At 34.1% G+C, this 26,573-nt stretch overlaps 1 protein-coding gene and 1 long non-coding RNA gene across 15 annotated transcripts in view; one reads left to right on the top strand and one right to left on the bottom strand.

Moving 5' to 3' along the window:
- The window catches only part of CSMD1 (CUB and Sushi multiple domains 1), a 1,157,973-nt gene that overhangs the window by 916,370 nt on the left and 215,030 nt on the right, over positions 1 to 26,573 (top strand). For all 14 annotated transcript variants that reach the window (XM_083828025.1, XM_083828026.1, XM_083828024.1 and 11 more), the window contains 4 exons: positions 2,116 to 2,272; positions 21,156 to 21,347; positions 23,729 to 23,855; positions 26,046 to 26,248. In XM_083828025.1, the coding sequence (XP_083684151.1) occupies positions 2,116 to 2,272; positions 21,156 to 21,347; positions 23,729 to 23,855; positions 26,046 to 26,248 (679 nt within the window). The remainder of the gene's footprint in view (positions 1 to 2,115; positions 2,273 to 21,155; positions 21,348 to 23,728; positions 23,856 to 26,045; positions 26,249 to 26,573) is intronic.
- The window catches only part of LOC310896118, a 254,818-nt gene that overhangs the window by 117,125 nt on the left and 111,120 nt on the right, over positions 1 to 26,573 (bottom strand). The gene's annotated exons all lie outside the window — the stretch shown is intronic.

The raw sequence follows: 26,573 nt of genomic DNA, 5'->3' as shown, positions 1-26,573 counted from the left end.
TGCATTTGTATCTGGATTAATACTGAGAGAGAATATGATTTAATTTGCTGATCCTCATGCATCAAGAGTATCTGTAAAGTCAGTGAGGTAGAACACCATTGGAGCAGGATGTCTAAGGAACAATTGTAGTTATTCATAGTATTTTTTTTGTCTTTTAAAAACAAGTGAAAATCACTTTTATTTTAATACAGATAGCATTTACTAGTAATTACAATTAAAAGTCCATCATTCCATTGAAACTAGTAAATCTCTGAAACAAATTAAAATATATCTATGTTTTCTGCATAGTATATGATGAGATTTTATTTTATTATTTTATTTTTTACAATAATTATTTTATAAAATAGATTTCCAGCTCTGGTAAATAAAGTGCAGTCAATCAGTGAGATAGATCTATAGTTCTGGCCCAGGACAGTGGTAGGAGTTTGGAGGCATTTTTTTTTTGAATATTGCTAGCACAGCTTGAAGTCATTTCTGCCAAGAGGTGTATGCTAAGTATGTGTTAATTACAATTGACTGTGGCTTGCAATAACTCATCTATGTATCCTGGTATAAGACAATCTTTGCCTTAGTAATAAGGACAACATGTATTGTTCTAACAGTGGCTAGTACTATCTATTATTGTTCAGAAGCTTCTTTGAAGGAAGGTTGTTATTTACATCTGTGTATATTCATGAAACTAAATTTGTGCTTTCATATTAAAAAATCTTTATGCATGTTGTTTTTATTATTTTATTTTGTTAATGGCAGCACTTGATTTGAATGAGGCTTCTTTTAAGACATTAACATGTTGATGGCATAATGGTATTTTCTACACTGGGAAGATAGCTCTGCTTCTAACAGTTGGTTATCATCCATAAATGTAGTTGCAATTGTTCGTCATCTCTAAAGATGGGTCTCTAAATTTTGTTTTTACATCTAGCTGGACATTAAAATAGGAAGAAGTTTCTGTGACTTGAATGCAGGAATTTAGATTGTTAAATAGGTCACTGGCTTCTGTTTGGAATTAAGATAAATCCTTATTGGGTACCACAAAATCTGAGAATGAAGAGATGAAGATCCAGAGCTTAGATGTTTACTGTTTTTGCAGCTTAAATATCCAATCACTGTAGGACATTTGTGGTCAGAGTAAATTATCTTTCACTTCATATTAGAAACCAACTGTTCAGATTCATTACTTTTGCAGAAGAATCCACATGACTGTTACATGTCTTGGGAGTGTGAAACACAGTTTGTATTTGTCTATTTTTCCATAAGAAAGTATAGGTGATTTAATTAAATTAAAGAAGAAACCAGGTTTATAAATTCATTTTGAGACAAAAAACTACAGAGGGCTACTTTGGGACTTCATGTCTTTCAAGGTTTTCCAATAAGCAAAAGTAATTTTCCATTCCCTAATCAATACCAGCTCTTCGTTCTTGTCTTGTATTGGTGAATAGTCAAAATGACATTCTTAATCATTGTAGGATTTGAAAAATGACAGGGGGTAATATTGTTATTTTTGTCCACTATTGACATTTTTAGATAAAGTAACCTAGTAAATAAGAACATCTCTGCACTTAGTTAAGAAAGAGACTCACATATTTCTTTGAAGACCTATCTTTCTTTGTTAAAACCTACAGTAAAACAAAAGACGTTGCAGGCTCAGAGTCTGAAATAAAAAGTGATATATTGACTTTAATACTTCAGTTCTGCTTTTTGATATCTCCAGGCAGGAAAGAACAAAGCAGAATGGGGTTTGCCTCTTTCAGCTTTACTTCAATAGTGATTTTAGAAATTATACTTCTATTAACCTCTGTGAGTTATCATGAAAAATAATGTGAAGATATGAAACTTTGGAAAACAGAGTTGTGTATAAATATTAATTTCCTTCAAGATGAACTAACAAAACTGAAAAAGAAAAAAAAAGCTATAGAACACTTTAAGGGTGACAATATGCTGTATTTCACTGAATTTCATAACTAAAAAATGTATTTGCTAACATGATATACACACAAGATTTTTCCAATGCATAGCTAACATTGGAATTGTTGTATAAAGTTTTTCAGATATTCAGATTCAAATATTCAGATGTCCAGTTTCATACTATTCATGCTATTATTTTGTTTCTACAAGGTGTATGATGGAAAAGACAGTTCTTCCCGCTCACTGGGAGCCTTCACCAAAAATGACATGATGGGAGTTATCCTAAACAGCACCTCTAATCATTTGTGGATAGAGTTTAATACCAATGGATCTGATACTGACCAAGGATTTCAGCTCACTTATACAAGTAAGTAGCTTACAAATATGGTCTGACTGACATTTCTATTTGTATACTGAAATGTATATGTGTGTGTATATGTATATCAAAATGTGTATTTCTCAGCTGCAGTGATTTCTCATAGAATAATGAAGATCATTACCTAAGATGTACTGTGTTTATGAGATTGAACTTTAATTACCTGCACTGCTTGATAGGTGTTAGTGCTTTAGGAACATCACTAAAAGCAAAGTTTTAACCTTTAAAATTTAGAAAGCATTACCATTTTAAAGATTTAGCAGTGGGTTTTGAAAAAGAATGAATTGTGAAATATTTTGGGTTGAGTATATTGGTTTTATGTTGTAGCAGAAAACTTATATGTAGCCAGATCTTAAATAAGGTTCATTTAATCCTTGCAGTCAAAATTAAAATTATATATATATATATATATATATTTTTATGTATGCTCATATATACTTCATGTCTTAAAGTTTTTTTTCCCATGGCTGTTTGATTAGTTTTGAATCTCTTTTTTTCTGTTCCATCAAGTGTTTCCATATATCTGCAAGTGTGTAGACAGAATTTGATAGTCTTCTAACAGTAATCTTAGCAGAACTGTGTACACAGGGAAGATCTTCATGCGATATATTCCCATTCCCATTTTCATTTTCATTCCTTTTGTTGTTCCTCATTTATAGTATCATGCGTGCTCATTTTGCAGCAGTTCATGTTGAAATGTTTATCTGTAATGAGTGTTGCTTCTGCCTGTTCTAACATAAGATGATCCCCATTTATAAATACAATGTAATTACCTACTTTTCACATGTATTTTCAGGAAGTCAAATTCAAGAGAACACATTTGTGAGGTAGTGACCATCTAACCAGCTGATTACATTGACTGTAAAAACAACCCATATTCAGTGTTATTTTCAAACACTGTAGTCTGGTGCTTTTCACCATCTATGAATGAGTACAAGCATAAGATTTATTATTTTGAGGTGCTTTGAAAATTGGTTGCAGTGCTGACTCCCGTTTTGGAAAGATTCCACTCCAAGCAATATTTTGAAGATTAGGTATAACAGAAAGTTATATTCATTATTGGATGGGATTATTTACATTTAAAAAAAAAAAAAATCTTTTGGTACAGTTCCAATGCAATTTCTAAACAAACACATTAGTTTTGTGTTTGGACATCAAACAAAATGATAATTATCTGTTTGAATTAATCAAATTCTAGTTTACAGCTGGAGTTAACTTCCCTGAGAGATTACTTTGCAGTTTATTCAATCAGATAGAAATATGCCAGATACTTTATGATTACTAAACAAAGAAAAAAGATAAAGCACTATTAAAATGTGGACTTAATGAAGGAAATAAGATATATATATTCTGCTGAATAACAAATACTGTAAGACTGTTTAGAAAGAGCTAAGAACAGTGCTAGAAAAAGTGATGGTGTAATAAATCTAGTAGTAAATCAATTCTGGTCATTCCCTATCTGGTTGCTTAGTTCTGGCTGCCTGGAGGGCTATATCAGCTACCTTTAATGGTTTGCCTTTATAGTGCTTTTCTTCTCATGAATACCGTTGAAAGTAAGATTAGTGCAGCTGTGAAGTTTGGGTTTTAGAACAATTGCAATGTGTTATTAAAGAGACGTACTAAAAGGTTATTATTGTAGTTCAGCACAATACTATCTTTCCATCTTTTTAACATTTTGAATTCTGTGGATGATACTAAATTTACAAATAGGACAGTAGAAAAAGCTAATGATCCAGGAGAACAGAAATGTGCATAAAGAAACCTTTTTCTGTTTTCAGAATCTCATTACTGAAGTAATAAAACAGAATTCTATAAATCCAGAATCTGAGTGGCTTGTATAAAATTGTAGAAATTAGAATATAAGATATTAAAAGAAAATCTATGAAGGATTCAAGTTCTAATGAAATGCGCGATACATATAAGATTGCTACAGGCTAGAAACAATACTGAATGGAAACAAAATTATTGTAATTTCATTCTGTGATCCATAACTACAAAAAGGTTTCAAGGAAATAGATTTAGCACAGTGGACAGAGAGAATTTTTTACTGGAATGGATGGTGAAGCAATCTGTAATCTTTCTGAACTGTTTGGAGAAGATATGAAATATTTTGACCGAGGAATAAAGTAATAGTAATTGTGTTTAAGGAAATTCTGATTCAGAAAGATTGAGACAGTTACATTTTGTTAATAGTTTAGCCTGAGATTGGTAGGAAAAGTCCATATCTCCGTGAGAGTCAATGAAACTGTAATTTGCACAATAACTGAATCAGAGTCTACCAGAGGAACAAAAGGAACAAAGAAGAAAACTTGTCTACTTCCTGTAAGGCAAGTCAGTATGAAGCTGCTTCCTTAAAATTAGGGTGGAAGTAGGTTGTAATGAATAACAGAGACTATGTTTTCACTCTTCAGTACAACAGCTACACTGGTGTCAGAGGGAATGACTCTGGTGAATACTCATATCTCAGTGTTGAAGAAATGATAACAAAAGCTTGATGGGACTGAAGTTTTTTTTCCTGAGGGTAATGTCAGATATCAATAGGTTATTTTGGTTTACATGTCTTTTATATACCAAAGACATGGAAATAAGACTGTCTTCTAATATGAGCAGTCATTTTGGTCTTAAGAATGTAGCCAAAGTTGTACATTTTTTCCTTTATTTTTTTTTTTTTTACTCCTTTTAAACAGAGATTGCAAAAATAGCTAAGTTCTTTGTCTCCCCTTAGATATTTTTCTTTTTATCCATCAGGGGAAGTCTGTGAAAGATCTAAGGAACAAAAAAGGGCTTTTAAGATGGTTTTAAATTTCTAAGACATCAATAGAAATCTGTGTAAAAATAGAAGTTTATACATAATGTTGTAGCCACAACCGATTATTGTGACTGCTAATTGTCTGGATGATAACGTCAGTTCTTCTTTCATAATTCCAGATTTATTCTTTGGGAGGATTCCACCCCATCCCCCCGCCTCCAGTCCATTTAAAACTTTCCTCCTTGAGAAACCTCTATCTGTTGCAGGAAGAGAAATTGTAACCATAGGCATTTCCACAGCTGGACCTACCCTTCCTGTTAACTGATCAGTGAGATTTGCCGTTCAGGTATAAAGGTGTCAGTGCTTCGTGCTGTTGTGTCAGGAGTATTTAACATTAAATTGACATTTAAGTTAAAATGACATCTTATTGATGCCACACTTTGACAAGCAGTAAAAGCAAAACACAGCGGTTTAGTAAAAGTATCAGACTGCAACTTTAAATAAGGAACAATGCTGTACAGTCTCTGAGTAACAAGCAGGACAGTCCCGCTGAAGTGTTCAACCACTCCCCTGTCACAGTTCTCACAAGAGGAATTTTAACACTGACTTTGTTCACTCTTTGTGTGGAGAGATGAATGTACCTTTGCTTGTGTCACAAGTGTTTCCTTGCTACTCTTGTGTAATCCTCAATAACTGAACATGGTCTTACCTTTTCTTAGGTACTGGAGAAAACAAACACAGACCCTCCACACTTTATCATACATGCATATGTGTTCTCTGACACTCTGAGTACTGTATAATGCTGAATACTCTGTGCTCTGTTTGGAGTTTTACAGTTCACATTGATCACTCTTAACCCTTGAGAAGATAACTCATACAGTAATTTCACTTGTTATATTTGGTGCAACTTGATGTAAATACATAAATACCAAAATTGCTTTCACAATTTCTTTTAAAGACATTGCTGTTTTATTTACATGTCCAAACTTCCTAGCAAATAGGTGAAGCATGTAAGACAATCCCTGCATCTCAAAACAAAGATTGCAGTAAAAAGACTGTTTCCTGTCCAAATCCCTGTCTATCAATTTATCAGTAAAACATTTTTCTGTGTTTTCCCACAGTGTTGAGAAGTAAAGACTCTGTCTTTGCAGTACTGGCTAGAACTCTCAAAACTAATTTCTTATGGTGTCTGAAGATAGTTGTTTGTTTTCATGATATCATCCACCCATGTCCTCAGAAAGTATCCCTGAGCTGTGATGTGTAAGTAACATTACCACTATGTAGAAGTGGTATTTGGACTCTCCACAGACCTGAGGGCATTTACCAAGTTCTGTGGGTTGGCAGTTGCCTGTCTGAGATAACATGAAGTTGCTGTCTGTTCTTATCCATACATCTACTCTAAGGAGCAGCTTATCTACCTTTCTATGGCGATTTCATGGTTCCTCAGTCCTGTGCAGAATATAATAGAAGCAAAAGCTTCACTTATCTGCAAAATAAGCCTTGGAGTCCACTGAGCTGAGCCAGTGGAAGGGTCCATCTGGCCCAGGAATACTGACAGATATTATCTTTAGGAACATGCCTGGCTGCACTGGGCCACTCAGCACTATGATCTACCTCACAGCAGATTTCTTCACGCATAAGATACATGCAGAACTAGTTACAGACTTTATAGTGAAGTCTGACAACCATTCAGAGATTTGTGGTATACTCTGGAGCTAGATTTTAACTTTCTGAAGGTCTTTCACTTTTCTGTTCCCCATTTCCTTGTTTGGATTAAAAAGGAAGTTCTGTGTTAATTCCTGAGCATTTGTCAGGAGGATTTGTATCCTTCTTATGAGGTGAAATTAGATGTTTTCCTGCAATTCAGTGCTACTGTGGACATGAGGGCTGGAAAAATTCTCAGCAGGGATTTGTCTTCAGAGAAAAACATTTGGAGTGAATGCTATGTACACCCAGATCTTAACTTAATGTTACTTTCCATCAATTTTGAATCCATGACCATTTCTCTCACCGAAAACAGAATTCTGGGTGGATGTCATATCTGCCAAAAGAGTGTGCAAAATTCAGGCTCTTAAGCTGTGCTCAATTCCATGGGATTTGCATCAGATTGCATGTAGTTTCCCTAAAGGAAAATAGATTTAGGACTGTGCATGGATAGACTTTTTTTTCAATGAATTTTTAATGTTTTATTTGCATTTATAATCCTTTGTATTTAACGTGTATCCTTAACATTTTTACAGTATTCTTTTAATTTGTCTGAAGATAGACTTTTCAGATTGAAAAGTGAAATTGTGGAATATGTGTCTCACATGATGCACTGGATTGGCATTCATACAATTCTGTTACTGCTAAAGGCTTCATTCTTATTTTCAGTTTAAATTCTGCATTATAAATGTTAGCTATTCCTTCATCTTGCAAGGGACAGTGAAAGTTGGAACATGGAAGGTGAATCTGAATTAGCATAATCTAAATTTATATAAATGTTTTAAATCTGGAAATTAATTTAACAGAATCCTGAACTGAAATTTAATTCAGCTCATTTCCTATTCTACAGTAATTGAAAATGTTAAAAGACTGTCAGTGAAAACAGTGTTCTGAAACTGCAAACTCAGTCAATTATCCTTGCATGCAAACAGGCTCAGATTCAGAAATATAGTGGCTTTGCCTCAGGCTGTATTGTGTCTGCTGAGCAGAACAATCCAGTAATGAAAAGAAGCTCTTTAGTTTCCTTTCAGTAACTAATCGTTGTATAAGATCTCTTCCAAAAAGAATTCATACACTGCACTAAAAACATAAGATAAAATTAAATGAAACAAACAAAAGCTAAAAAATAACTAAATGAACAAATCTCAGCCTGTACGTATATTTCACAAGCAATTTCGAGCATCACGGTTATGTGACTAACCCCAAATTATTGTAAGCTGTATTGCATGCATAGAAAAAACTATTTGAAAAGAAAGTTAAAGTTTCATAATCAAGAGAAAAAAGAAAAAAGATAAATTCTAAAAGAAAGGTTCAATTTAAACTTTAATTTACTCATGTAATTGAACTATGATAGCCTCTTTAATAACACAAATGCTTATATTGTCATTATTTACTTATTTATTATTTTTTCCTGAAGGGCGCCTGCCTTTTGCTTCCAGTTTGTTCAATACTGACATAAACCAGCCACATTCTCAAAGCTACGTTTTTCCTGTGCACTGAATAATATATCTATTCAGATGAACATAATAAAGGGACATTTTTAAAAAATTATACTCCATGAAAATCCAAAGGTTTCATAAGATGAGCACAAATTTGCATTCATTCAGTTTTAAAGCATACAGTAAAATTATGAAGTAATCATTCAAGATTTTCAGTCCAGAATTCTTTTCTAGGATTTTCTATTCTGGTGAATTTCAAAGCATTATTGACTTTACTTACTTTTGTTTTGTTTCTATTTTCTTTGTTCCAAAATATTTTTCTTTAATTAGCACTTGTGGACTTCAATTAACAGTCCTGGACTGGGTTGGAGATTAATAGTTTGTCCATCTGTACCGGGTTTGACTGGGCTGGAGTTAATTTTTTTTTTTTTTTTTTTGTAGTAGCCCACATGGTGCTGCTGTGTGGTAGATTTTTGGCTAGAACAGTGCTAATAACACGATTGTTTTGGCTGTTGTTGAACAATGCTTGCACACCATCAAAACCTTCTCAGCAAGTAGGCTGGGGTGGGCAAGATACTGGGAGTAGACACAGCCAGGGCAGGTGGCATGAATTGAGCACAGAGGTACTCCATATCATGTAGTGTCATGCTTAGCAATAACACTAGGGGACAGTTTTTCCAAAGTAGCCATTGCTGGGGAATGACTGAGCAGTGGTCTGCTGGAGGTGTTTCCCTTTACTTGCTTTCCTTGCCTTGCTTTCCTTGGCATGCCTTGCCTTGCCTTGCCTTCCCTTAAAGGAAAGGAGGAGAACATGACAAGCTGCCCAAGAAACATGGGAAGCTTATGAAGTGATAAACTGTGACTGTTGGTAAGAAGAAGGTTGGAAAGCAACTGGGAACAGGAGACATAACAAGAAGTAGAACAGGACTGATGATGTGATAGGAGTACAGGCAGAATAGTCCATGATTATTATAGTGGGTTCTCCAAAAAACTTGATGTGAAAGCCAATTTTGAATTAAAATAAGTATATTGTAAATATACATACGCAGCATGAATAACCTATTAAAATAATAAAAAAAGCTTTCTGAACATCTCAAAAGAAAAACATTTTATTTCGTACCCAACAATTATGTGTTATCATCATTAAATCACTGTATTACCCTTCTGTACATAGAATTAGAAAGAAGAAGGTTATTAACTGTTTCTCGTTTTCAATTAAGGGAAGAAGATTTGGTGTGAGGTGTATTAGAACATGTAAAAAATATAATTTGATAAAGGTTGTTTTGGTTGGTTTTGATAAGTGCCAGTTGTAACCCATCGAAGGACTCTTCACATTTCTTTGTATGGGCCAGATTCTCATCTCATCTAAAACCACTAGGTTTTCCTGCTGTAATTCACATCTATTATCAATAAAAGAGCTGCTTTTTAAAATCTTGTTGTGCTTTGAAGGTGAAAAAAAAATGAGATGGTTCAGCAGAGATCACCATAGAAGTCCATATGCATGTGTTGTTTTACATTTATATTCAAATCGTATCTTTAGGATATGAAATTAAGATTTTCAGTAATGTTAATTCAGATAGGCTTCTAAGGAATATTTGGTTTTGGTCTGCTGTTGTATGCATCCTAGCTTTAGCATGTGATTGAAATTTGCAAGCAGGTTTCAACTAAATTCACAATCCCAGAAGTGCTGTCCTAAAGATTATATTACTTTAATATTACAAAGGTGATCATATTTCAAGCATTATTTCTGAGAGCTTAATGGGAACATACATTTTCAATGAATTCTTCAGTGAAGTGTCTTGAAGGACAGAAGTTTTTTACCTTTTTTAAACCCTCAAACTGAACTTTTTCTCTCATTTTTTTTTTCTAATCTATTTCTATGAAGCCATTATACGTAGACTTTGCCATTACATTTATGTGCACTTGGATTTACTGTTTTTTAGCTGGGATTTGTTCCAAAAGTTTTCACTTTTCCTCTGCTTTAACAGAAGGACTGTTGGCTTGTAGTGTTGAATGCCCTTCAGCATCACATAGGACTTACCCTAGAAATCATTTTCTGTTGGAGGCTCTTTTCCAGGTTTCACATGAATAGAAAGTAGTATTCCTGTCATACATATATATATATATTTTACCACTGCTATAATTGTAGGAATTTTCCAACCAGCAAAAGTTCCTGTCTGAAAGCTTAGGACACTTGAACAGAAATGCCATTATCTGCTTCTTTCCTGCTACCTCCCTGCCTACTTTGGCCTCATGTTAGATGAAAAATGTTTATTTTCAGTTTAGAATTCTGGGTTCAGCCCTCTCTCATTTGGGAAAGATAAGCTGCAGTTAATGAATATGACAAAAGGGTAACCCCTGCCATTATTATCCAGACAATTGTGTTATTGATAAGCAGTTCCTTAAGTCAGGTAGTTGATCTGAATTTAGGATGATTACCTTTCTTGCAACCTCTTCGTGCTGCAATTCAAATGTAAAGTTGTAGGATCTTTTTGGTGCCTCATTGTTCATTCTAATTAGAAAATCTAAGCAACACAACTGTAAACATATCGTTCTGTTTCATACTTCTCATACTGTTAGACAGAAGCAACACTGATATGTGTTAATTCTATCCATTTATTTTATTTTGAAATTGAATGGTTTATATAAAACATAAGGAAAAAAATCAGCTTCAGGAAAAAAAAATATAAGAAAAAAAAATCACAGAATCATAGAATATCCTGAGTTGGAAGGGACCCATAAGGGTCATGGAGTCCAACTCCTGGCACCGCACAGGTCTGCCCAAAAGTTTAGACCATGTGACTAAGTGCACAGTCCAATCGCTTCTTAAATTCAAACAGGCTTGGTGCAGTGACTGCTTCACTGGGGAGCCTGTTCCAGTGTGCGACCATCCTCTCAGTGAAGACCCTCTTCCTGACATCCAGCCTAAACCTCCCCTGCATCAGCTTAACACCGTTCCCGCGGGTCCTATCACTGGTGATTACTGAGAATAGGTCACCTGCCTCTCCGCTCCCCCTTGTGAGGAAGTTGTAGACTGCGATGAGGTCCCCCCTCAGCCTCCTCTTCTCCAGGCTGAACAGGCAAAAAAATATATATATATATTAACCAGAATTTACTTGTAAGGATTTTAACAGCTCAGACATAGGAATATGAATGTTTTCTCCCTTCTCTTCATTATGTGAAAGAATTGTTTACATTTCAACAGATTAAGCTTGTTGCCCTACAATCTAGTTATTTTTTTTACAGCTGAAGATCAGCAATAAATAGTGAACAAATTTTTCATTAATTAAAATAATCATTCTAATTACCTAAAAGTGTAAGAAAGTTATTTAAAAATAAAATTAAGATTATTCTTTAAAAGTTTATGCATAGTATCAAAATTACCCTGCCAAAACTATGTGTATATGATATATGAGCAGAATTAAGGATGCATATAGAAAGCAGAGAGAATAAGACTATGCAGAAGACAGGTAATTAAGGAAGATGAATGCTATAATCCTATTTATTGTTATTCCTTCCACTTCTGTAAACTTCCTAGGTGGGGAAAGTTGGTTAAGACAGTGATCACAGTTAGACAGTATTTATGTGTTTCTCATTATCTAAGGTGTTTGCCACAGTACATTAAAACCTTTATTTTCAGAAGTGTTGGGCATCAATACCACGAGCCTATATGAAGTTCACGTTGTCCCCCCGTCAATGTGTGAAAGAATGAACACAGCTGCAGATGATGGGAGTCTTCAACTTTCAGTCCTGTCTGTCATACTGTTTTTTATAAGCTTGTACAAATCTTCTTGTATGTTTCAATCTGTCCTTTATGTTCACAGTGACTTCATTTAAGAATGAATAGTCTAGAAAAGGCTATGAGGAAAGGAATGCATTTGTAATGCCTGAAGGGTTTCATGGGTGACAAACCAAAGTACCTTACACTAAATAACACAAGAAAAAATGTCTGTGTTCATGTTATTTCTCTTTTCCTTTCTACCCCCTGGCCAAATCTCAGACCAGTGCTCTTCCTACAAGTAACCTACAGAATATTTTAAAGTACTGACTGTATCAGCCATTTCCCCACTGATTATAAATGTGGCTTAGACATGAAGCGTTCCTGAAGATCTCTCTACAGGCACTTGAAGTTAGAGTTGTTGTGAACTCAGTCTGCCGTACAAGTGTATAGAGTTAGATCAGTGTACTTGAAAAACATAGTTCTTCTCGTCTCCCTCAGACGATCTGTGTTTGAATGTAAAGTATTCAGTCACAAAGACAGTAACGTTTTTCAGCCCGCCTTACAAAATCGTTACATATCCAACAGAAAGAAGTGGATCTACTTTTGTCCTAGTCCATACTCGGTTGTCTTCCTAGGCTCTTTGAAAGTTTGTGCAAGTGTCTGATATGTCATTATAGTCACATTATCCAAACACTTTTATTTTATTTCTATAGACTTTTCTATCATTCTAGTTAGGTAGAGATTCTATAATTGGCACATTTTCCCGTACATAATATAGATTCTTTTTTTCTCTACAACTGTAGGTTTCAATAACACATAAATGGTTCCAAGCCAGAATGAGAATGCCAGAAACTCTCATTTTGAAGTTGCATTGATTTAATTAAATCTATTATGTTATGGATGTTTAAGATGCAACAACTGCTGAATGAGTATTTGCTGACATTTACAGGCGTTTAGAAAGGCATTATGGACTCTGAACATTAACTGAAGTACCATTTCATACTTTTAATTACTCTTTGGTAGTTCAAAAATGATTCTGTGTAAAACATAGATTGTGTTTATGAGCTTAAATTACTTGAGATTTAGATAACACTAACAGAGTTCTTGATCTTTCCAATGTTTTCACATTATCGTACTTTCTTAATATTAAAACATCTGTTATAACTACATTACTATTTCCATGTATGTAATAATACATTCCCATGTATTTAGGATTTACATATGTGATTTTGCCCTTTTTTTTTTTTGAGTCATCCCCAAATATTTTACCACATCTCTTTGACAAACTGCAGATACATTATACATAATTCATGATCTCTGTCTTAGCCAGTTGAAATGAAAAGACAGCATTACGTTTTTGCTGATTAGGGCCCACTCAGTCCACACATTTATAGTAATATATATACATAATGAGTAATAGTCCATACACAGTGAGTACTATGAGAGATGATTAGACAGTATTTGGAGTCGGATGTGTTGTGCTTTTAGTCCTGTAGTGCTTAATATAGCATCTACAAAAACTTTTTTGCATTCAGACAAATTAGCCCCTCATGGCTTCTCTTGTGGTAAGGTTTTATGGAGATTCATGGCATTGCTGCTTTAATAGTATTTTGCCTTCTAAAACAAACAGTAATATTAATATTAGCATAAATTTACCCATATAATGTGAGAACATTCACAATGTTAATACTATATGCTATATCGATATGCTATATATCATGTTTTCAGGACCTGTCCTAATTTATTCATTTTTTCAACATTAGTTTTCTTATCGTGCTATGTTTTAGTTCTTGTTGCTATTTTTAATTGTCAAAATGTATTCATGTATTTCAAAATGTATTTCAATCTTCAATTTTTGCACCCCATCTTGCCCTTCATATCTTTAAACTTTCATTTATTTTCATTGTTTTGTGTTAAATGATTTATTGTATACTTTCTAATACAAGATTGGTGTATTTTCAAGGCAGTAATACAAAATTTTTATATAGATGTAGATTTCATCTGTGTATTGCTTTTTGAAAATGTATTAACTGTCTTGCCACTGTCTATTACTGTGGCATTCATTTAAATGATCAGGAGTAGAGATTCTTGAATCTCTTCAAAGTATTGGCTGGTAAAACAAATTATTAGTTGTAGGGGCTTATCTTATTTTTGTGCACTGTGTTTAGATCAAATCGGATGAATGTAATGGTTTCAGTATAATCCCTAATTAATATTTAACACCAAATAGTTTAATGTTTGTTTTGTTCTTTAAAAATTAAAAGTTTAACCTTTTTTAAGTTAAAAATATTTTTTCTGAAAAATATTTAGCTATTGGTTTACACAAGGAAGCCGCTGGTATGTTTTCAAACTAATAGCAACTAGTTTTATTGGTAGAGATAGGGAGTAAAAGAATGGGTGTAAAGGTGAAAATAACTGTACTGGGTCTGAACAAGTGATTGAAGCAGAGGGGGAGGAGTACTGTACTGCACTGCTCACTAATGTAGATAGAACCACAGTACCCATCATAATGAAATGGAATTGAAAGAACTTATAATTAATAGTCTACATATATTACAGACATGTCAATAATTTTTACCCTGACAACGGGTATTTCTACATTCCTGATTACCGATATCAAGTATGACAGAACATATCATGTTGGATAAACAGTGTCAGGAGGTGATAGCCAATCATTTAGATGTATTCTGGCTGTTTTGGTTTTAATTTAGGTGTTTTATATCCATTCATTTCTCTCATAATTGTATAATGAACCTCAGGAATAAGATAATTGGCAGCAATCTGCCAATCCAATAAGCCTACTCAAGACTAAGATTATTGGCAGAATTTCTCTGTCAACTGGCTTGTTTCAATGTCAAGTAAACCTGAACACTGTGAGTCTAGGGAACTTATGACCATATTTCCTTCTGCAAACGTTTGCAGCATCTACTTTAACACTGAAGGTCTGTTTGCCACATTTCATCGGATTTCAGAACAATATGACAAACGACACCAGGTCATGTACAAGAGCATCAGTTTTGTACCTGTTGGAAAGGGGAAGAAATTGGATGAGAAGAATTGGAAAGGCAACTTGCCTGAAAACATATGGACTACATTTGTATAGAATTATTGCAAAGAATTGGTAGTGGAAAAGTGTAGTGAACTCTTGGCCACAAGTTATAAACTGCCATCCTTACATTTTTTTCTACAGTATTTGAAGTGGCATTTTGAAAATTTGGTATGAAAGCCAGCAATTGTTATGCTGCTTAACCTTACAGGGAATAACTTATTATTCCGATACATAAAGCAATTATACTCTTCATTTTGTCATAGTGAATGTACCCAGTATTTTTTTCTAGGTGTAATATTGTGAAATCAACCCTAAAAAATCAGAGTACCACTGGACTTTTCCTGAATTAGCAATAACTAGAAGGCATTAAAATCAATATTTATTTTCCAAGGTAAATTCTGTTATGAATATCTGAATAATATAAATAAAACAGCAAGTACTGGAGTGTTTAGTGTCCCAAGGATATTTACATTTTAGGTCTTATGTTTTTGCTTCCAGTTAGATATTTTTATTTGCATGTTGATTTTTTTTTCTCTATTGGGTGTGTATGAAATAGGAAATTGAATTCTGATACCAAGGACAGTGAGTGGTTATGTTCTCTACAATCAGCTTATAAAATAACACTTTACTCCTAAACAAGTATTTGATTGGATTTGAGTAGAAAATAGACTGAAAGAAAATTTTAACTCCGTTATTGATAAAAATGCTCTCACAGTCTCAAAATAAGATTTTAAAAAGCAATACATTTCTGTAAGGAACTTCATGCCCCAAGAAACATGTACAAGTTGAGAAATTCCTATGTGTACTGCTGTGTAGACAGACACAGTGTCTTTGCTAAGCTGTTTTTGCATATGTATAACTTGTGTAGGTATTCTATCATTTAGAGATATAGAAATACCGCTGACATGAGCCAGCCAAAAGCTCAACATGACCCAACAGTGTGCACTTGCAGCCCAGAAGGCCAACTGCATCCTGGGCTGCCCCAACAGAAGAGTGGCCAGCAAGGCAAGGGAGGTGATTGTCCCCCTCTGCTCTACTCTTGTGAGGCCCCACCTGGAGTGCTGTGTACAGGTCTGGGGCCCCCAGCACATGAAGGATGTGGAGCTGTTAGAGTGGGTCCAGAGGAGGGCAATGAAGCTAATCAGAGGGCTGGAGCACCTCTTGTATAAGGAAAGGCTGAGAGCTGGGGATGTTCAGCCTAGAGAAGAGAAGGCTCTGGAAAACCTCATTGCTGACTTTCAGTGCTTAACGGGGGCTTTTAAAAAAGATGGAGAGTGACATTTTGCTCAGACAGATAATGATAGGGCAAGGGAGAATGGTTTTAAACTAAAAGAAGGGAGATTTAGATTAAACGTTAGGAAGAAATTCTTCACTCAGAGGATGGTGAGGCACTGGAACAGGTTGCCCAGAGAAGCTGTGGATGCCCCATCCCTGGAGGTGTTCAAGGCCAGGCTGGATGGGGCTTTGAGCAACCTGGTCTGGTGGGAGGTGTCCCTGGTCATGGCAGGAGGGTTGGAATTGGGTGGTCTTTAAGGCTCCTTCCAACCCAAACCATTCAATGATTCTATGAAATAAAGTTTCAGCAGGTATTTGTAGAGTAAGAGGCTGTTAAAGAAGCACGATTCACCTTTGGCTTGTGCTGTTGATCCATGAAAAAGTCTTTACACTTTTGGAGCACGATGCTTTAAGAAGATCTCTAAAAGTGTGCTAGATTTAGAGAGACTTCATCTACATTTATGATATTCACATTGAAAATGTAAATGTGAAAATCTACTAGATTTTCATTAATTTTTGATCTGATTAATCTAGACCAGTCTGAGGTGAAAGAGGAAGAGTCAGGACATAATTATCTAGTTTAGTCTCCCACTATTGCACTATTAGTTTAATTTTACATTATATAAGTTCTAGGCATATGATACTTTATTTTTTGTATATAGTTATAAACCTACACAAACATACACAAACTTCTGTAATGCAAATCAATATATTTTAACAAGTGTGTGCTATGTTATATACATAAGAATAGTATGATACAGGCATAATACATATTTAATATTATAGAAGTAATTTCAGTACCAAGTTAGTCAAGTTAATGCCAAAGGCTAGTAACTCATTTTTACAGGTCAAGGATTTTAGGCTTAAAATAAACAAAAACAAACAGGTTTTTTTTTCTTAAATGTCAAGCCTCTATTTATATTTTGAATTTCTATCTTCAAAACAATACTGTTTTAGAACAGAAGTTTAGTTTTTTGTTTTGTTTTGTTTTTCAATGTAAATAAGTAATATCAAGGTCATTTCATGATTAATTTCGTATCATTGTATCAGATTATATTAATTCAGTTATAGTCCTCTAACATAGAAGTAAGGTGAATGTCAACCTGCAATCCATGGGGACTCATGGACTTCCTACAACAGAGTCTGACAATGTAATGGAGAGAAGCTTGCTTATTTTCAATAGGAATAATTTTTACAGTACTGTAACTCACTTTGGAAAACTTGTAGCAATCTACAAAGCAAAGTAAGTTGAAAATTTCTATGATAATTGAATAGATAGAGGTACAATTGAGTGTTGCAATAATGTGAACTATTAATAAGCTAAATGAAAAACAGATCTTTCTTGCTACTTAGTCCAATTCCAAAGCAAGAACAGAGAAAGTGATGGCAGGCAGTCTTCTGTCAAACTGAAACTTGGGGCAGGATTTTCTTTAACTCTTAGCAATACTGAGTTTTTTCAGGAGTCTTCAGGGATCATTATTGCAAAAGAGAAAGGCACACTTCACAGGAAGCCCTTTTTCTGATGAATGAGGAGATCTAGTGCTCTTTATAAAATCATCATCCTACGGAAGCAGCACTGCAAAAAGGAGAAGAAGAAATCTGGCATCACTTCATTTATATTTACACATTTGTACAAAAATGAATGCTAAATGGAATGCATAAAATGATAGGAAGTCAGAATAAGTTTATCCCAGCTTTGACTACTTCTTCAGTAGTGAGGATGGCTATGTAGCAGACCAGAAGGACTTGTTTGTCCAGCAGTTTTTTCATTTCGCCCAAATGTGTTTACTGGTCTTTTACCAGTACCTCTCCCTAACTTACTTACTACCTCTCCCTAACAACCATTTATTCTTTGTGGTAGGAAGTAGAGAAGAATCAGTCGCTTGTGTGGCTTTCTCACTATATATCATTCATACAGAAAAGTTATTTCACCACACACAAGTAGATTTTTTGATCAGGGAATCTTCTTCTGTCAATCAGAATCTTCTGTTATCAGAATCTGATAACCAAATGTCATACCTACTAAAGGATGGGAAAGGATCTAAAATCAGTGGCAGAGAAATAATGTTACATTAGCTCATGCTGTCAAATCGGCATTAAAATATCATCACATTATCTGTCAAACCACTTACATGTTCCGTTATTTTAAATGAATGTCTTTGTATGTTTAATCAAATGATGAAATATAGCTATTTCTTATGAAGTTCAGTTCATCTGAATGACCTAATCACCTTGTCTCTTTTTATAGTGAATGAAGAGAAATAGAGCTTTCTAGAATTGCACAGTTCATCCAATCTATTTTAGGCATTTACTTTAGGATGGGATTAATCATACCCTATAAGTGACTATTAAATCTAAAAGACAACTGGTTTAGATAAGACTTTATATAATCAGTGTTGAGAGCTAGTTAAAATGAATGCCACCTCTTTTGTCTGTAAACTGAGTATGTTTGCTTATTTCTTTTTTTTGGCAGCAAAGTGAAATTACAGGCATGTACAAATTTTCACACAGAGACAATCTTTTAGCAAGGGAATAATGCTAAATCTCTATAATCCCTTTGTACTTATAAGATGTAATTTTCCTTTTATTAAAACAACCTGTGATTATGCATACTCTTTCTGACACATAGGCTACACATCTGCAAGTAAACTAAATATTGTCAGGGCATGAGTGTGCATGAGGAAAGTGATTGTCTAGACTTATGAAATATTAGGATAAATCCTAGTGTGCTGTTAGCTTGGATCTAGCACTCTCCCAGAAAATCTCAAGCACAAGGTAGCAGACAGTGTGAGCTAAAGACAGCTCTCAGGAGCTGTCATGCTTGTTGATAGCCATGCCATTTTGAAAGGTAATTAACAGTGCATGGTTGTGGTCAGAGCATGCTAATTTTTCTTGGTGCTTGACATTTCTTAACATATGGGAGCAGATACAAATACAGCGTTTATGTGATGGAACAGCTTTCATTTTGGGTGGGATCCCTTTTCTCTAGATAATTAAAATTCTGAGATAGCCTACTGTATGAACAACCTAGGCTCACTTTACAGTGAAGGCTGAAAATAGTTTTTTTGTTGTTGTTGTTTTTTTTCCAGAAGCTGATTGTACTGACTGATCTTAGACAACTATCTAAATAAGAGTTGGTGTTTTGAGATTCTTATTTCTGTACTATGAAAATAGCCTAAGCTAAGTAGTTCAGATTTAGTCCTCTGATCTTTAGCAGCTTGAGTTCTAACAAGTAAATCACCCCAATCTTTCTGTCCAGTTTAGGAATAGAAAAGCAGTAAGGTACTTTGAAAAAAATAAAATAAAAGAGTATTATATCCCAGTATTTTCTAGGAGTCCCCGGAAAGTTATAGACTCACCTTTATTTATAAAGGCTGGCATCAAAACCCAAATCCTACAAGATGGAAAGAGTAAAGTAGGCATGTAGGATTCTTTTATTTTGATAGGAAATTCTGTAATTCAGACAAATTATACTGAGGAGAGGAGAGGAGAGGCAGCCTTCTCACTGCATCATGAACAAAGTCATCATTTCAGTGATATTTTTCCCCTTTCCTACACAGGAATTTCAATACAAATTTCGATAATTTATCTGTGAGATTTACAGGGAGTGGAGAATTGCACAAATTCCACAAAGCTACAAATGATGCTAAATAGTTTGGTATCGTGTATTTAGTTAAGGTAATGCATATTGAACAGAAATGTAGACAAGAAAACAGGCAATGTTTGTTTTCAGAGGACTCAGTTGTTATACAGGTTTAGTATCCGTACAGGAGGAAGAGCAAGGTATTAGTCTCCTTGCCATTTTTCCAGCTGAGGCTGATCTTTTCATTTTCAGGAAAAAGACAATGAGAAAAATAGGATACCAACTCTATTTTGTGCATTTTTTAAATTATGAAAGATTATCTATCAATAAGTTATTTACCATAAAGACATCTGATTGTCTCCTAATTAGTGAAAGACCTAATGTAGAAAATGAGCTGCAAACAGGAAACTAAAAGGAACACCAGCAGCCTGATTTAGAAGTCCATAATGAAGTATGACAGCAGCTGTTCGGTAAAATAAGGACTGCAAAAGAGAAAACATTTGTAGAGTTGGAATTACTTGGGCTGGGCACATGACAATAATAAAGGAAGAATCCTAAAATCTGGCAGCAGTTGAGAAAGATGAATTTGGAACCACTTTTTATAAAGCTCCCAGAACTGGACCTCAAGGCAAAAGGAGAGCTTTGCCTTTACAAGTTAGCACTGCTGTATGGAGAAAACACAGATAAGAAAGGGTAAAATAGGGAAACAATTGTACCTGCTCAGAGTAGAACTGCTTATGCCAGGGAGCATAAAGGAAACTGTTTATCTCTTTCACATGTTAACGGCCCAATAAGGGGAATGCTAGTCAAAAATGAGTATAATATTATTTATTCGTTTTCAGCAGAGGAGAAGCGGAAGCCGTGGACTAGGACACTAGAGTGGATGAAACACCCTTTGTTTTTGCTTCCTGAATTTCCACTATGGTGTGATGGATTTGGTATGGAGATTAGATAAGGAGGAGAATCTTCTACTCAGTACCAAATACAGGGTCAATACTGCTTCCTTTCCTCTGAATAATAAATAAATAAATAAAATTTCAAGAATAAAGTGATATAAGTAATTAATTTCTCACTAATCTGTTAGTGTGACAGTGTGAATAATACTGTTTCTTCAATAAAATAATGCTGCAATCAATATCATATCAATAATTAGTTCTTGGTGTTTCAATTTTCTGATTTCCCCAGTTTGTATATGATTTATCTTTGGTCACTGTGGATACATCTAATCTAAGTGAATCATGAGAACATTATTTGCATCAAGACAAGAAAGAAGGTCACTGGCATTATACTTTGTTTTATATTTGATATCTATGTGTCTTTATTTCTTCTTTTCCCTTCCCACTTCTGTTTTCAGGTTTTGACCTAGTGAAGTGTGAAGATCCTGGCATACCAAATTATGGTTACAAGATCCGAGATGAAGGACATTTCATAGACACTGTCATTTTATATAGCTGTAATCCTGGCTATACAATGCATGGAAGTGGTCTTATGACCTGCTTAAGTGGAGATCGGAGAGTCTGGGACAAACCTTTGCCTGCTTGCATAGGTAATATGGATTGTGATAGTGGAAGATTTCTGCTGTAGTTTCAGGAAAAAAAAAATCTTTCTGTACTTTATATGATAATGGTATATGCTGTATATAAGAAACCATTTACTGTGACCATCCAAGTATAACTTCTCTGGCTCTCAAATGGTGACCATTTTCTCTGAATTCTTTCTAAAAGTCTTCTAAGAGTGCATCTTTCTAAACCAGTCTGTTAACTGCATTGAATTGTTACATTTTTTTTCCCTGCTGTTCTGCACAAAGGAAAACTTATCATGAAGATTCCCAAAAATTCAGCTAGGCTTCTGCGGATTATTTCATTCTCTTTATTTACTTAATAAGCTTTAGATATGTGATCTTTTCTTTTTGCAGTTTTATACCATGCTATCTGTTCTCTCTTCCTTCTCTGATTTGACTGGCTTCCTTTTCATACTTTTTCTTAAGTTGTCATGAACTTTCAAAGATCACTTTCTTACCTAGACACACACTTTCTTAATATCTTCCTGATTGTACAGATCTATTCTTTTTTGCTTGCCGAATCTTGGATCAACATTTGATATTTACTGTTGTCTTCAGTGACTTTTACATTCATCATTGTCTTTACAATCATTGCAATCTCATTTACAGAAAAGATCAAGCCCATAAATGCACATATTCAGCATATTCTACACCTAGTAATCTTCAATGATACATTGCTGTATTGATCGGCATTCATTTTCATTTTGTAAGCCATAGCAAAGAAACAAAATGAATTCCTGGAATTCCATCTTTAGACGATTATAGGTCTTTTTTGATTGATAGTTCAATTCTATTAGTTATAATTATTTATTTTATATAGTATATTCTTTAAGATGGTGATTTTACAGTATGCCCATTTCTGCATATTGAAAACTACCTTTTTGGATTTTTTTTTTTGTCAGAATCATGTTTGAAACTTTACTTTTTTCTCCAGTGAACATAACATATCCCCCTGAAGTTCACAACATGTATTCTGTTTCTGAAAAAGTCTTAGAATTTTAAAGCAAATATGTCAATTAGTTTGAGTTTAAATAAGTTTGGTTTCACTGAGTTATTCTGAGTTCTTCGGTAAATACAATAGCGTATCAATAATTTATATGCAGTTATCTGTCATGGTGATTATTGCAATTCATATAATTGAAATTACCTGAAAACTTAGACAACAGATATTTGAAGAAATAGCTTTCCGCTGTGGTTTCACAAATAATATGTAGTGATCTGAGTGACCAAAACAGCAGGATAGCTAAGTAAATCACTCACCTTGTTTCCTCTGCAGTTATTTTCCATCTGTGTAACAATTTGGTTGTCAGCAATAACTCAGTTGCATGTATTTTGTTAGGAGTTGTTGCTAATAAATTATTTGGTTCCACTGCCATGTTTGTTCCATCATCTGTGTCTTACACTGTGATAGACAGCTGTGCCTGAACAGTTTCCCCCGGTAGTATTTTTTTAGTGCCATTACTTGTGAAGCAAAGCTGTTAGGGTAGCTGAGGTAGGACTTCAGGGACGTTATTTAACTGTGGAGTTACTGATTCTTTTTGATTCAGTGGCACTTGACTGTTACACAGAGTTCCACTTACATTAGGGCACTACTTCATACTGGCCAGATAATGGCATGATGCTCTAAACAAGCAAAGTAAGCATCATTTGATTCTGGATTCTTTGCGATGCAATAGGTCTCTCCAAAAAGTTAAGACAGTAGTGATAGTAGAAATGGTTAAAACCAGACAGTTCATACTTTCAAATTATAGCTTTCTGACTACTGTCTCACCTATGGGCATATGGCATTTCAATTTTTTAATACCTAAGGAAATTGCAAGGCAATACCTAACTGCTTTATTATTTAATTAAAGATATATAGAAATAAGTTTAAACCATTAAACTGAAAGCATTTTGATATTAGGACAAGTGAGAAAGTGATTTTAATTACAAAATGAAAGTGTGTAAATTCTGAATTTCAGCATTCAATGTTACTTAGGAAAAAACAAACATGTTCAATTAGATATTTCTGAGAACTCCAAACACTTTGCTGTCTTGCTGATGCTAAAATTGTGCTTCTGTAGTCTCAGTTCAAATTGAAATACTCTTTTCTGTAAAAAATCTTAATCACATAAGTATGATTTATTACTTTATAGCAAGTCAGGAAAGAGATTATTATATGTGCGTTTTTAACTTGTATACGTATCCTGGTTTGTATGCAAATGTACTGGTTTATAAGGTTACTTCAGAGATATTATGTTACCTGTTACCTTGTTAGAAGATGTAGAGATATGAAACAGAAAAAAAAAAAAAAAAAGGAAGTGCAAGTAGTGCAAGTATTATGGTCTACTTAAAAGTAATAAACGCAATCCTTATTTATTTTGTAGCTGAGTGTGGTGGACGAATTCATGCTGCCACATCAGGACGCATTTTGTCCCCAGGTTACCCAGCACCGTATGACAATAATCTTCATTGCACTTGGATTATTGAGGCAGATCCAGGAAAGACAATAAGGTACATGTTTAATTTCAGTATTTATTGTTGACTTTAGTATTTTGTAAATTATATTCTATGCCTTATATACTCACACTCTTCTACAAATTTTTTGTTTACTAACTCCTCCTTATAGTAATAAAGTTGATGCTTGTCATGCTGGCATTTATGAGTACCACTCCTCTAGGGAACCTGAGTAACTAAATTGTACAGGGGACATCTAGGCATCTAATTCTTAACTGTGAATTCCGATAGATAGTATAGCCTATAAATCATCTGTGTTGCACTGCTATGGCTTTTTCTAACTGTAAACAAGCTAAAATGCCAAGCTGTCAGCTGTGGTTTCAAAATTCTTCCCTTGAGTCATTGTAATGCCATTTTTTTTATATCTTACTGTCACATTCAATGTAACAATTTGTTGTAAATATAATATAATTATTCAACAATTTTTTTCTTGAATAAATTACTTCAAGCAAACCTAAAGTGCCTGAGTCTCTGCCAGGAGTGCTTGGACATCAGGCATCTTGGACATTGTTGGTTATCTAGTAGGAGACTTTGTCATGGATGCTTTGATGTGATGAGGATTTGACAAGAACAGCAGCATAAGAGAAGATAAGCCCTTTGTATACAACTCTGACAGGTTTTCATCTTTTATTCCTGCTCTCTTCTATCATATTGTTATTAAAATTTATAACATTTTGAAGTATACAAGTATCATATTTTCCCCATAATCAGTTGAGGTAAGACCATCAACATCTCAGAAGACTTTGAGAATAATCAAATTTAAGAGAAATAACGAGGCTTTAAAAAGAAATTTGCACAGGACTGAGAGAATGCTTAATACATAAGGACTGGTAGATTTCTCCACATGGACTAGGCAGCATAACAGAAAAAAGAAGAAATAAGAAAATTACTAAAGGGAAGCACAAATGATGACTAATGAACACAATAAAAGTACATGCTAAGAACTGCAGAGACATGCCAAGAATCTACATTTTTATTTCTGTAATAATTTATGGAAAACTAATGGAAAGACTCAAGAACTCGGGCAAAAGGAAAGAGGTAATACAAGAACTTTGAAAACAGTTTTTCCTCATCAGTTTATATTGACAAGAAAGATTGTCATACTCTGCAGTTGACATGTAGCTGAATCACTCAAAGTGGAAGGAATATGAATATTTAAAGATTCTTTCAGCTCAGTTTTCCTGTAGTAGCACACATTCAAAACTTTGAAATGTCAGATTCTTTTAATATTCAAGCTGATTTGTCCATTGCTAACAGAAAGTTGTGATTAAAACAAGAATGTAACAAAACAAAAAAAATCTAATCAATATAATTTTAATTGCTGTCATTAATAAAAGATTCTTGATACTAATATAATTAATGATATATAACTGAGATGTATTACTTGAGCAGATCAGCTATTTTGTTATTTTGTGCAAAAAGTTAACAAATAGTAACCTATTTCATTATTTATTTTATGTGGACAAATGTAATTAAGAAATATCAACACATGAGCATTTAAAGTAAAAAAGGAGTTTTTATATTTAGCTATTCAATTTCTTCAATGTTAAAAATATACAGTCAGAACTTGAAGTCAATGTACAGGTTTTGACTAATAACATAGCATTCCTGAACATCTTTCTAAATCTAATATTTCATCTGGAGATAAATAAAAATTGGAGTATTCCAATATAGTAATTTAATGTTTTACGAATGTTGGCATAAGCCAAAGATGGATTAATACATTTTTTACTTTTTGTAAAGAAAAACAAATGCCATACTGACTGAATTTCCTATGCTATGTCCAGTAGCTACTGCTTTTTTCAGTTGCATATAATTCAGTTCAATCTGTGTTCTCGGTATCCTCAACTGAATAAATAAAGGAAATCTTTGATGAAATTATAGCTCTTATCATTTAAAATATCTATGATAAAAAGAGGTTAATTTATAGAACAAGTACTGTATCATAGTGGTGTTTTTTGTAATTAAAGCATTTATAGGGCAGAACAGTATCTCTCTTATGAGATAGCTAACTCAACAGGAAAAATGGGTAATGCTTCAGGACAACCTGAACAACAACCAAGCCTTCTTGAGTCCTGAAACAGAAACAGCATTTCAAAACTAAGAACAGCTTGGAAATGATTACTTGGAGTTTTATGTAATTGTGTGTAATCAGTAATGTACAGGGCTTTTACTTTTTCTTTGCAGCCTGCATTTTATCGTTTTTGACACTGAGGTTGCTCATGATATCTTGAAGGTGTGGGATGGGCCCATTGAAAGCAGCATATTGCTTAAAGAATGGAGTGGCTCAGCCCTTCCAGAGGATATTCACAGCACTTTCAACTCATTGACATTACAGTTTGACAGTGACTTCTTCATCAGCAAATCAGGCTTCTCCATTCAGTTTTCAAGTACGTAAATATTTTTGTATCTCAAATGCAGTATTATATGCAATATTTACATATATTATTCTTATCTTTGTGAATTGTTTCTCGTTTTACAACTTCCTCTGTCTTTAGCAAAAGATTATGTTATTTTAATCTATATACTTGTGCAGATAGCTACAGCTAGGGTGAATTGTTTGGACTTGCTTTGTGTCAGTATGTTTTCTTATTCCTTGTTATGTATATAGCAAAACCATGTCCAGTATTATCTAATCAACGTTGTCTAACAAGTCAAAATGGGTTTGTATATGCGTGAGTTTCCTTCAGGGCCTTTAAGTGTTCCCACCAGTGC

This window comes from Anser anser (genome assembly GCF_964211835.1).
Source record: "Anser anser genome assembly, chromosome: 3".
In the NCBI taxonomy this organism is placed as follows: domain Eukaryota; kingdom Metazoa; phylum Chordata; class Aves; order Anseriformes; family Anatidae; genus Anser; species Anser anser.
The sequence above is the reverse complement of the archived record's forward strand: the minus strand, read 5'-3'. Positions and strand labels throughout refer to the sequence as shown.